This window comes from Rhamphochromis sp. 'chilingali', assembly GCF_963969265.1.
Source record: "Rhamphochromis sp. 'chilingali' genome assembly, chromosome: 17".
Classification (NCBI taxonomy): Eukaryota; Metazoa; Chordata; class Actinopteri; order Cichliformes; family Cichlidae; genus Rhamphochromis; species Rhamphochromis sp. 'chilingali'.
This window is the reverse complement of record NC_137944.1, coordinates 29,875,302-29,888,490: the sequence shown is the minus strand read 5'-3', so window position 1 is coordinate 29,888,490 and position 13,189 is coordinate 29,875,302. Positions and strand designations below refer to the sequence as shown.

Sequence of the window (13,189 nt, the reverse complement as noted above, 5' to 3'; positions counted from 1 at the left end):
GTTGATACTTAAACACTAAAAAAAGCTCTTGTGTGTAACCTCATTAGGATAGAGGCTTGAGCCTGTGTGTGGGACTGTAGCCTAGGATTCATGTGGTTCACTGGTAATGATGCAATAAGTCGTCTCAGGCCGTGCACACAAAATAAGGAACCACAAGGATAACGTTGTGTCTTTAAAGTCTAAGCTCTTATCGATGATGACCCCAGCCCATATTCTGTGCTATCAGAGTATGTAAATATTGCTTTTGTTAAGCCGTTCTTCCAAGTGTTGGCAATGAGGAGGGGGGGAAAAGTAATTCTAACTGATACGCTTAAAAAACAAGTTGCTTTTTGCTTTTCTCCAAAATATACAGTTAGAGTTTTAAAAAAAATAGCAGATTATATGTAAGATATTACTTTTTTGAGTACAGAGGCCAACATTTATGAGTGCTGTTGGAGAAGAAGTGGAATAATCACAAAAAACAATAGATTGAATTTAAATTCAAGTGTAGAGGGTAGCGTGGTCCCCTGACCAATCAGAAGCCAGTCGACTGCCGAAGCGGTTTAGGTCTTATTTACATGCAAGTGCAGTCTTTATATCTGTCTGCTACTCACATATGAACTCAGTCACTTCTTAGAGCGAAATAGCAAACAGTCTGGAAATCTGTTTATCAGTAGCTGCTTGCTGGTCCCCTCACTTGCTGCTGAGGATATTTTATTCTAAAGTTTTTGTGTTTTTTTTTTCAGAGTCTCGCTGAAACAACAGAGTGTTGTTAACCAGGGACCTTCTGTCCCTTCGTGCTCCATTTAAATGGTGTCAACTCATTTTGAGCAAACACTTCATACATAGTGTTTGTTTCCTTTCTGCGACTCTCGGTATGACTCATGAAAGCGGGTAGTAACTGTGGATTATATTAGATGCAGTTTGTCGGTATAGTTTGAATCTCCAGCTTTAAAACTCTCAAGGACTCTACACTTGGAACAGGTGTATTGAAATCCACCTTTGCCAGCAGAATTCAAAAGAAACAAACAACTTTTCTATCAGCTGCATCGGTGTGTGTGTGTGTTTAAGTGTGTGTGTGTGTGTGTCTGGCAGGAGTTGTATAGTCTGTGCTTGTTCATTCCTCTCAGTCTCAGGCTGTGTCTTTACATCTGGCGGGGTTATTGCTCTTTCAGAGTGACTCAGACGAGCTGCGCGGCTGTCTGGCTGGTAGTGTGGTTATGAATGTTTCAGGGTCACTAGGCTCACAAAGGCTGCTGTCGCCAAAAGAAATAGATCAGCAATATCTTAACGTTACACTGCTTACACCTGTTATCTGCCTACATCTCAATGGAGAGGACAGCGGCATTAATAAAAACAAAAAGTCTGCACATTTAAAAAGAGCCGGTATATTAGCTCCACTACCCTGTTTTTATGTTATTCGTTATCAGCCTCTTGTTATCGGTCCATTCCCAGTCTCTTGCTTTCTTTTTCTGCTTTTGTTCACTGCCACACAAAAGTGAAACATCCCCCTACACAAGCACATTCACACATACGCCTATAAACAGTACTGACTTTACCCAAAGTCCTTCTAGAAGAAAGTGTCTCCACTTGGCAGTTGTTCCTGTTAGCAAACACTAAGGCCCTGTCTGAGCGAGTGGGGAGAGAACCATAACATTTGCTGCATGTGAAGAATCGGTAATTAAATCTGATTAAAAACTGGCTTAAAAGTCAAAAAACTCCCGACGTTGTTTCCGTGAAATCTGCCAAACTCCCAGACGGAAGCTTGTGTGCCATGTTTAACGTGTGGTTTAAACATAACCATGCCATGAGAAAAACACTATTTAAATTATTTAACCCTCAAGTCGCCGAGCTATTTTAGTTTTAGTAACTGTGACCTCCTTACCTTACCGTTAGTTGCAGGCTTATATTTAAGATTTTTGTTTGTACGTGTGCAGAAACATCTTCTGCAACAGCAAATGTTGCTACGCTAAATCTGTTAGCGTAGGTTTGCTTCAACACACAGACGTGGGAAATTCCAATCAAATCAGTAGCTGTGATGTCAAAAAGCACATATATATTACCGTTGGCCTTCCCACACCAATGGACCAATTGTCATTAAAAACAATGAACAGTTGGAGTAGAGGTGAAAATATTTCCTCACATAAATTTATGTCGGGAAACTTTTTTACAGTCAAAACTACCACATCAGCATATTTACATATGTGTCTGGGGCAGTGTTGGGGAGTAACGGAGTACATATGTTATGCTATGCCCTCTATATTTTTGGTAATCCCACGCCGGTGGAAACCCCAAACAAAACACGCATTAAGAGGCTCTAATGCCTGTGTCTCAATCTCACGGCCTATGTCACCTCTACTTGCGGCCTGCATAATGACGTGACGAAATATTTTTAAAAATTATTGTTCAAATAATTATTTTTGTGTTACAGGCATAGCCTCATGGGCTAGTAACCTTCAGTAATAGTAATAATTCACACAGCAATAGTACATTTATGTAGCTGTAAAAAACATGATAATATATTACATTACTCTCATTGAGTAATGTAACGGAATACGTTACAAAATACATTTGGGGCATGTAATCTGTAATCTGTAGTTGAATACATTTTAAAAGTAACCTTCCCAACACTGGTCTGGGGTCATGAATTGTATATTTGGCTACTTGAGGGCTAAGAGCGAGTATCTAATTTTGAAGACTTTGTACACTGTATGGACAAAAGTACCGGGACACTTATACATGTCACCTATAGGAGCTGCTCAGCCTTCACAACATGGGTTTCATGCTGTGAAGCTCCCAGTGCACAGTTTTCATGCTGATGTTAATACCAGAGGAGTTTTGAAACTCTGCAGACTGTTGAGTCAGCAGAACAGCGGTAATTTTAACACCCTTTGCGCCTCAACACTCGGCGCTCTGTAGCTCTGCGTGGTTTGTCACTTTGTGGCTCAGTTGCTGGGGTTCCTGCAGTAATACTACCTTCATTTGAGAGTGGAGAGAGGAAATCTCACAACGCATCTTATTACAGCACCACGCTCAAACTCTGCAGTGTAACCCATACTTTCACAGATGTTCGTAAAGGCAGACCTCATGGCTCTGTGTTTGTGATTTTATACACCTGCGGCAACGAAAACACCTGAATTCAAACATTAAGAGATGTTTTTACATTACTTGTTGTCCATATAGTTACTCCTTCATTACCAGCTCAGTCCAAGTCTCAGCAGAAAACCTGAATAATTCTGCACTAATCCACGTTATGGGCCACAAACACTGAAGATACAGCGAAGATACCTACACCTGCACTATAATATCGAGTTACTGTCATGAATATGAGTAGCCCACGTGTTTCCTGAATCAGCCATCGATCGGCTCTATGAGGACAACCACTGTTCCAAACTGCCTGATTGAGAGTCTCAGAGTACCATGTCTCTGAGTCAAAACTAACTTTATGTTCTTCAGCATCAGAAACAGAGACAGTACTAAACCAAATAAGTTACATTTAGATTTCATAATGCCATGGTGTCAGTTATATATAACATTCCTGTTTTGGGTGGCTTTGGCATTTAATATAATTCAGCAACACCATCAAAGAGGTTTTCAACCTTTCACAAAATGACTGTGTTATCAGAGCTTAAAATGTGTTTTTCTTCATCAGATCTTCAAAAGTAACAGGAACACAAGTCTCTTTGTTTGGATCAATCATGCTTATGTATGTAACCTTCCCCAAAGGCTCAACCCTGATATTCTAATCAGTTAATAAAGTAAAAGTCTTAATTATTATTTTCCATACGATGGTGCTGTGTTGTTTAAAATGTGCTATAAACTTGGCTTTGTTAATGACTGTTTTGAGGGGTTTTCTGTGTAATATCTTGGCAGACATTTCTTAAGCTTGTTATTCCGATAATATCTTTTTACCCCATCCTAACTCTCTGACTCATTATTGTGTTGTTTTTTTTTTATATTTCCTTGTTTCCCATAGCTTAATCATTATCTCCATGGACACTGTAAATATTACTCTTGTGCCTTCATCTGCTTTTGTTTATTTATTCTTTCTTTTTCTTGTGTTTGCCATATTTGCCAAAAATGTTGAGTAGAAAAGAAAAGGAGAAGAAAAAAAACACCATATTCATGTAGTCACAGCTTGACACCGAGTTCACTGTCTAACAGACTTTCTGTCTGCCTGCTCACAAAAGCTTTTCTTCTAAACAGAGTTTTTTATTATTATTTCCTTTTATCTGACACCAAGTGTAGCAACAAGATTTCCTGTGTTTCCTGTCGCTCTCAGGAAAAAGTCTGAGAGTCAACACTAAACTATTATTCTTCTGCAGACGCCCTCAGATAATCTTTTCTAATACTGATAACTGGTATGTTCACATTTTAATTCTTAGTATTTCTACATTGCTGTAAGTTTCATTACTTTCCCCCTACGTCAAGTTTAATATCATAATTAAAAGTTAAATTTTCCAATTAATCGACACTAAATCCGTCTTTTGTTTTTTCTCATAAAATGACCAGTCATGTCTTTTGAAGATAAGGTTAGCGTTTCGTTTACTTGTTATTATGAAACTGCTCATTCATACGTAACAAAAAACTGTCATCAGCTGCAGCAACAGCTGTAAAATCATGTTTTTCTATTGTTGTGTTGATAAAAATAATCTAATATCTGGTCAGAGGGCACGGTGGCGCCAGCGTCCGGCAGCCTCGCCTCTGTCAGTGCGCCCCAGGGCAGCTGTGGCTACAACGTAGCTTGCCATCGCCAGTGTGTGAATGTGTGTGTGAATGGGTGAATGACTGAATGTAGTGTGAAGCGCTTTGGGGTCCTTAGGGACTAGAAAAGCGCTATACAAATGCAGGCCATTTAATATTGTACAGTTTAGTTAGGTTTCTGTACTTGAGTACAGTGAACTCTTATCAACACCTGTACAGTTCTTAATAAATTCATTAGACCACCGCACAATGAAAGGTTTATTTCTTAGCTACACTAAATTAACAGTATTAGTAATGACCAAAATCATTTTTTATGTTTCTGTAGTGGTTGTTCCACCAGTATGTGCAATCTCTTTAATCAGAATTGTATTTTTAATACTAAAATGTACATTTTCAAATGTACTGCTTGACGAAAAACTCAAAATATAGTAATGTCCATGATTATTTTTTGATTCACATGCCGAATTACAGTTATTTACACGCATTTATGAGAAGAAAAATTTGTTTTAGAAGTTAAATGTCACACTTGATTAATGTCTGACTTTTTTCTGAAACTCAGTTAGTTTTTTCTGTTTTTTCCCCCTAATCAATACCGATATAATTTTTAGTTTTACACAAAGCTTTGACAGATTTTTAAAAATATTTCTGTTTTCTTGGTGGTCTATAAAAAATCGTGTCAAGCAATGAATGCATATGGCTTATTAACACTTTCTCATCCCTGTACCGATACCCATGCAGTTTCTGCTGATCCAATACAGTCTTTTTCACTTTCGTGAGCAACTAAAATACTAATACAAAGAAACAAAAACTAGATAGAATCAACACTCAGTCTAACCACTATCTAAATTCACAGATTAGTTAAGCTTTTGTGCATTCTGTCAGATTTCTTTTTTCTTTTTATTATCTGATGCTTGTTTTCCTCTGACACCACTGCTCAAAACAGCAAGCAAACACTTTGATTCAGCAATACTTGGAATTTAAAAAAAATGCATTCAAACCATTTTTTTAGCTTGTGAAAGAGTTTATTTTTGGATGTTTCTTCCTTTGGTGATAGTTAATACTTCCAGTATTGTATTCACAACAACAATCTCTGTTTTCTGCAATCACGATCACCTTATACTCATGGATGATTATTCCATGTAAGGTTAAACAAACCTGATCCCACCTGATACCCTCATAATCAGCTAATTTATTTATAATTTTAGTTAATGTGAGTTATATAATAATTACAAAATTTGAACTTCATATTATGAAAATGTTCTGAGTTTCAGGCCCTCAGAGTACATAGAGGTGGGTAGTGATTTGGTCCCATATCTGCCATGTGTGACTGTTAAAAACTGTAACCAAATCTAAAGCCAAAATCATGTTTTAGCCCAGCATGTTAGAGACTCAAAGCAGCCTAATATAAACAACAGTAATGTTGAAATAATATTAAAAAAAGTAAAGCACATCACTGCATTTACCATTTATTTTAACTGTTTACAGCAGCAGGTCAAACTAATGTATGTTTATGTATGTTTGGTTCCCTTTTCCCAGAACCAGTTCAGTGTCTCGGGGGGGAAATGCAGTTTCGTAGCAGAAAAAGCCGTTTCAGTGGAACTCACTGAATACATTCTCAGTAGTTAGCAGGCTTAATGATAGCGACGGTCGCTTTGAGGTGTCTGCACAGAGCTGAAACGCTACTAAAAGACAATATCAGCCACAGTCTGATCACCCTGCTGCCCTGTGGCAAGGGATACAAAAGTGTTTGCTGCTGAACCACAAGACTTTGAAGCCGTTTGTTTCATCAGTCTGAGACGACTCATCCACCACATTCCACCACAAACCTTTATTTCTATGACTTAATTATTTATTCATTAATTTATATCTTTTGTTTGGTTTTTTGTGAGTAGCAAAGGGGATGTTTTAAAAAAACCCAGCCTTGTTTTGATAATTAGAAATTACCACCGAGTCTCGAAGAGGTGAGAAACGTCGTGCCAACTAAATTTACAGCAGATGAAAGATACACGAAGTGGAAAAAGCAACACAGATGGAAAGAACTGCTCCATTATTTCATGATTGCATAGAAAACTGCAGGTAACCACTAAAAAGGAAACATTTTTTGTGGTTTCTGCAGCACGACATTTCATACTGGTTAAGTGGTTACTTCATATGAAACGCCACAGTGAGCTGAACCTTCCCTTCCTGCAGCAAATTTGTGAAACAAATTTAAAACATATGAGGTGGAGGAGTGAGATATCTGAATAAGCAGGCACTACTGCATCAGAGACCCTTCTGCTGCATTGCTTTCCTGACTTGGAGTATGTAGCCACACTAGTATGCTTTTATATTTAAAAGGTGTAAATGTTACTCCAGAAAACCCTAAAACACAGACTTGTGATATCAGTGCTGACCTAGTTTTAGTTTCCATACTCTGGGATTGTTTTATAGTTAGACTGGAGACAGATTCGCTCCCTGACTGGGGCTTATCGCTCTCAGAAAATAAACATTAAAGCCAGGCTCACATATGCCTGGCGATGTAAGTCTTCTCACGTCTGTATTCATTTTACATTTTTGTGTCATCACTTGATGATGGATACTCATCCCAGTAGGACTCTAATGTGTTGCTATATTCGCTTTGTAATGACGAATATATTTCAAGTGTCACAATTTCTAGCCAAAATCACATTTTGTTAGAATGACTTTAGCCAACTTTGAGGATCAGTATCATAAGCTATGTTGAAATTTAAATAGCAAAACTGAACTGCATTTTAAATGTTCCTGTGGGGTAGGGGGCTGTTCATGAAAGGTCTCCCTTTTACATTTATGATACCAGGATCATCTTCTATCTAAAGTTATTGTAGGGAAAAATGGGAATGTCGAAGGTGGTCCTCACAAAGGAATCTCTGGTCTTTCTTTTGAGTTCTTCTCCTGTAATATTTTCTGTGTCACTCTGCTTCCTGTCAATGCAGTCATTCGTGGATGGATATTATTTTTTGGGAAACTGTGGTAAAACGTCTGGACAGAGGATAAAGCCTCAGACTGAGGAATCTCCCTTGAATTCCCGTCTCAGTCAGAGTCTCAGTTTCACTTTTCTTTTTGTGTGGATGCAGGTTTTCCCCGGGTTTGGCCAACGATCCATCGCCTTCCACTGGAACCATTAAGAGACGCACACAGTCCCTCAGTGCACTGCCTAAGGACGGAGACAGAAAGGTCAGTCCGGAGTGCACCCAGTCAACCAGCAGACAAGATGTAAAAAATAGAAGTGGAACACCAGATGGTGATTGCTTGTTAAATGTCACTACAATAAACACTCGTGTCCTCTGCCAAACTTTAACCAGAGGGAAAAGGACCACATCCGCCGTCCCATGAATGCCTTCATGATCTTCAGTAAACGCCACCGGGCCCTGGTGCACCAGCGACATCCCAACCAGGACAACCGCACAGTCAGCAAGATCCTGGGCGAGTGGTGGTACGCTTTAGGGCCCAATGAAAAGCAGCAGTACCATGATCTGGCCTTTCAGGTAAACAAACACCCTCAAATTCTTCTTCTTTCCTCCTATTTTATTACTTCTGTGCTTTTTCTTGTAATGAATTGGTTAAATGTTTTGAATTGAGTTTACTGCTAACAAGTCTAACACATTAGCCGCTGTAAACATCCAGTTTCAAGTGGCTTCTCTGTAATTATCAGATAAAAAAAAACTGGGGGAAATTTCACGAGCTGTGAAATCTGCACAGCTGGTATTCAGAAACTGAAACTGCATCAACAGAAAGTTGAAGACCTTTTCTCCTCCTCCTCCTCCTCCTCCTCCTCATCTTTCTCCTCATTCAGGTGAAAGAGGCCCACTTCAGAGCCCACCCAGACTGGAAGTGGTGTAACAAGGACCGCAGAAAGTCTTTGTCAGAGGGCCGGGGTACCCCAAAGGAGCCACGGGAGAGGAGCATGTCAGAGAGCATAGGTGTGTGATGATCACCTCTAATCTGCATTTTTAAGCTAAAGGGAAAAAAACCATCTGTGAATCGCTTCGAACCTTCTGCAGTGAATTTTAATACCAACTGTTGCTATGAAGCATTGTTTTTTTTAGATCTTCACATAATTTATATGTATAAAACGTATCGAGTTTGCTAGCTGTAATATAGTAATATTACGAAATTTAACAATTTTTCCAAGCAAGTCAAAAAAATACTGGTGAACTGTACAAATCCATTTCTTACTCAGGTGATTTTACATTTTCATACCCACAAAAAAAAATCACCACATCAAAATGCAAAGCAGCATGAGCAGATTATAGAATGACCCCAGTCAGCTGGCAAGTTCAGATCAGGGGCCATCAGCACTCTTACTCTCACCTTTTTTGTCTTGGTGTGACATAAACACACCACTTTAGGTTACACCTGTGCTCTTTTACCCCTCCCTAAAAGCTCAAACTCACTCTGTTTTCAGGAAAGACGAGTCAAAGAGAGCTGTTGTTTAAAAAGCTCCATCTAGAGGAAATAAAACTCACAATGTTTCTCTAGATGAGCCAGGGGAAGGCTGAATATCAGTATTAAATTATCACAAAGTCATTGTGATTAAGATTATTTGCTATAATGGAGGAGCCTCGTCTTCAGTAATAAAGGGATTTGCTTGTATTTTATTATAAAATGCACAAAGCGTTACACACATTTGTATCAAGTGTCAGGCTTTTGTTCAGTATGGACAACAATAACTAAACCCCTCGACTGTCAGAATATAAAGGAGCGTTTCTGAGTATAAACGTATTGATTTGAAGCTGTATTGATCCGCTCCTTGATGATTCAATGTGATATTTGATCTTTGTTCTGAGTCTGCTCTTCTCTCTTCCCCAGATGCCCACTCAGAGTCCCAGGTGCTGGAAGGGAAGGGGGGAGGCTCGGGATGGCCGGGGGCATCGGAGCGTCGAGGAGGGATGTTTGGGGGGCCGTCTCACCGTCCCCGAGCCTTTTCCCAGAGTGCAGTGCACACCCTGGAGCAGAGGGAGTGGGAGAGAGACCTGGAGAAGGTGCGAGGTTGTTAATCTGTAGCTGCCAGGCAGCAAACAGACTCAGGAGATTTAAGACTGTGAAGAAAGCTGTTTCAGATCACTGGATACCACCAACTGGTTACTTACCAAACAGTGTAATTTCTCAGAAAAACACCCACGTAAATCTATTTAATGTGTCAAGTTGAGTGTATTTAACAAGTTTCTTAGAGAAAAATGCATCCCAGAGTGAAATGAAGAAGCAACAGAGTGAAGTAACTTAAAGAAACCCACATGAACTCAGCGGTTGCAGTGTTTGTGTGTGCCTCTGCACGCACACCGCAGACGTGTGTCCCTCAGACCGCAGAGCGTTTTGGCCGAATGCTGTTCAAAAGCAGTTCAAATGGACTCGCTCGATGCTTTGTGTGAGGGCTCGAGTTGTTGCTGCTGAAAACCCAGTGGAAGCTCTGGGGGAGAGCAGCCTCCAACTTCAAAGGTTTCGCCTTCTACTTTTTGTGTGCCTTTGAAGGTATGAGACTGGTGTTTGCTGCTTCGCTCCTAATCACAGAGGAGTAGGCCTACATGCGAGCGCTTTTGTCTGAAGGCGTTCATCTGATGCCACGGGCGTAAAGAATGTATGCATGCTTTAATAATAGCTGCATTACTTCTGTCTGATTTCTTTAGAGTTTATAAACAGCACATCTTCCAACACTAACACTTTTTTCACGGGTTTCTCCCATATTTTAAGACAATCCTGTTTTCCTCCATCTCTCGGGGAAACTCCTGGGAATTTGTGTGAGTCTCAGACTTTATTGTAAATAACTGGAACACATGCATCTGTTACCAAGGTTACCTCGTCTGCCAGATTTTTTGTGAAATGCTGTCTACATACAGAATTCACACACCACATGTAATTTTAATGAGATTTTAATCCATCTGTAACCCACAACATGCATTAAGAGGTGTCTGTTTCACAGCAACATGCATCAGAAAGGTGACTTTAAAACACAGCAAAATAAATAATAATGCCTCGAGCAATGTGTGCGAGTTGCTGACTTCAGTGAAGTTGGAAAGAGGAACCTAGACCAGGATATGTGCACACATTAAACTAATGTCTAGGTCTGCTTTCTTTCATCTGTGCAAAATCTCTAAAATTAGAAACATCCTATCTCAGACGGATGTGAAAAATCAGCTCTTGCATTTGTTACTTTGAGACTGGACTGTTGTAATTTCTTACTATCATTAGGTTGTTCTAAAAGCTCCTTGAAAAGCTTGAGCGAGGCTCAGTTGCCGCAGCGAGAGTACTGGAAAGAGAGATCATATTTCTCCCGTACTGACTTCTCTTCTTTAGCTCCCTGTTGAATCCAGAACTGACTTAAAATCCTTTTTCTCACATACAAAGTCCTAAATGATCAGGTCTTGCTGTAGATTGAGAAGCCTCATAGTATGATATTATCCCAACCGAGCACTTTGTTCTCAGACTGCTGGCTTAATTGCGGTTCCTCGAGTTTCTAAAAGTAGAATGGTAGGCAGAGCCTTCAGCTATCAGGCCTCTCAGCTCGCAGTTTGGATTCAGGAGAGAGACACCGGCTCTACTTTTAAGATTCAGCTTCAAACTTTCCTTTTTGATAAAGCATATAGTTAGGGCTGGATCACACATTCCTGAACCATCCCTTAGGTACGCTGCTATAGCCTCAAGCTGCTGGGGGACTTCCCGTGATGCACTGAGCATTTTGTTCCCCCCTGACCTTTTTACACACTTTTCACTGCATCTCAGTAATGTTTGTCTTCTCTCTCCCATAGTCTGTGGTATTTATTTGTCTTCTATGCTTTCCCTTTTTTACTTTTCTCTCCCCCGACCATCCCAGGAGATGGCTGCCCTTCCCTGACCCTGATTATGTTGCAGGTCTCTTCCTGTCAGAAGGGACTTCTTCCATCCTACTGTCATCGAGTGCCGCTTATTTATCTTACAGTATAAAGCACCTTAAGGCAGCTATTGTGAATTAATGCTATAGAAATAAAACTGAATTGAACAGCCACAACTTGAGGTTTACAAATCAATTACTCATACATGAAATATTGTAAAACCACCAAAGATACCCCTCCCCACTCATATTAAATTACACAACTAGTTGCAACCAAATTAGGACAAATAGTGATATCTCTGTGTCATGAGAAGAATGTGCAGGGACCAAAAACACAGAGTAGTTCCAGATCACTGGTTATACTGCAGGACGTAGCTTAAAAATGATTTATTTTACATTTTTCAGGGCAAACTTTATTTAAACATTCAGTAACTTTAGTGGCACTCTGTGTCACAATCACTATAAAATACTCTTGTCGTCCTAAAAAAAATAAATCTCCCATATTTTGGACATAAATGTTGGCTGGTGTCATTCAGTGTCGGTGATATATTTTAGAGAAATCACTTCATGTGCCGTCTTTCTTTCTCCACTTTCAGGAGGACGGCACAAGTTTGTTTCGCGGCCGTCCACCGCCTCAGTCGCTGTACCAGGGTGGGGCCAGCGAGGACGTGACTAGCGATGAGGAACGCATGGTCATCTGTGAGGAAGAGGGAGACGATGATGTCATGGGTGAGTGAGATTATCTGCAGAGTGATTTTAGTGAGGTTACAGTTTCATAACCAGAGAGTAATAGTTTCAGTTCCCATGATGGCCAGTAAACTTCTGTTTTCTTACTCAGTGTGACTCTGTCAGCAAATACCTAATGCTTGAAAAAAAAAAGTGTCTCTGTCATGCAGCCATAACACTTCAGCTGCTAATTGCTAGTCTTAAAATATCACGACCACAACAGCACATAATTCCCAGTGTAGCTGTGAAAGTCTGCAGGCAGCCTTAACAACCTTTGTCTCATTTGCTCTACAGAAGAAATCAATTCATAGTCATAGGTGTAGATTTTCCAGTCAACCTACAGGATACTTCCTTTTCACTATTATAAACATGTGTGTTAAGATAAGATAAGATAAGATAAGATAAGATAAGATAAGATAAGATAAGATAACCTTTATTAGTCCCACACGTGGGAAATTTGTTCACTACTATTGTTTCACTACACCCAGTAGGAAGCTGAAGACTTTTGTTGTTAAAAAAATAATAATAATGACGTGACTCATAAGTATAACAATGCCTCTGACAGGGCAGGTCTCTTTCTTCATCATTAATCTTCCTCTGTGAGCTCACGCAGCTACTAGATCTTTTGTGACACAAGTAAATATCCCTGTCACGCACACAAACACATGGTATTAAGGATCTGCAGGAGAGAGCATGCAAATGCAGGAAACTGAGGCAAGATTAATAAACAAAAGGCAAGGTTTAAATGGCTGATAAATACTTAGAAGAGTCCAGTTAGGTCCAGTATTTCACAATAAAAGCAGAAATCTAAAGCAGACACATAGAAGGAAAAACCATAAATAGCATTAAAAAATGGATGTAGCCACCATGATGTCACCCACTGGTTGGTGAAATCCCACCGTTTTGGTGTGACGAGTGTGGGAATGAAAGGGTTTACAGCAAAGGCCGTTTTCACAT

General features: G+C 39.8%; 1 protein-coding gene across 5 annotated transcripts in view; it reads left to right on the top strand.

The window, feature by feature from the left end:
* Positions 1 to 13,189, top strand: part of cica (capicua transcriptional repressor a) — a 52,993-nt gene that overhangs the window by 26,419 nt on the left and 13,385 nt on the right. For all 5 annotated transcript variants that reach the window (XM_080862537.1, XM_080862539.1, XM_080862538.1 and 2 more), the window contains exons 6-10: positions 7,776 to 7,875; positions 8,004 to 8,186; positions 8,495 to 8,621; positions 9,511 to 9,683; positions 12,103 to 12,235. In XM_080862537.1, the coding sequence (XP_080718663.1) occupies positions 7,776 to 7,875; positions 8,004 to 8,186; positions 8,495 to 8,621; positions 9,511 to 9,683; positions 12,103 to 12,235 (716 nt within the window). The remainder of the gene's footprint in view (positions 1 to 7,775; positions 7,876 to 8,003; positions 8,187 to 8,494; positions 8,622 to 9,510; positions 9,684 to 12,102; positions 12,236 to 13,189) is intronic.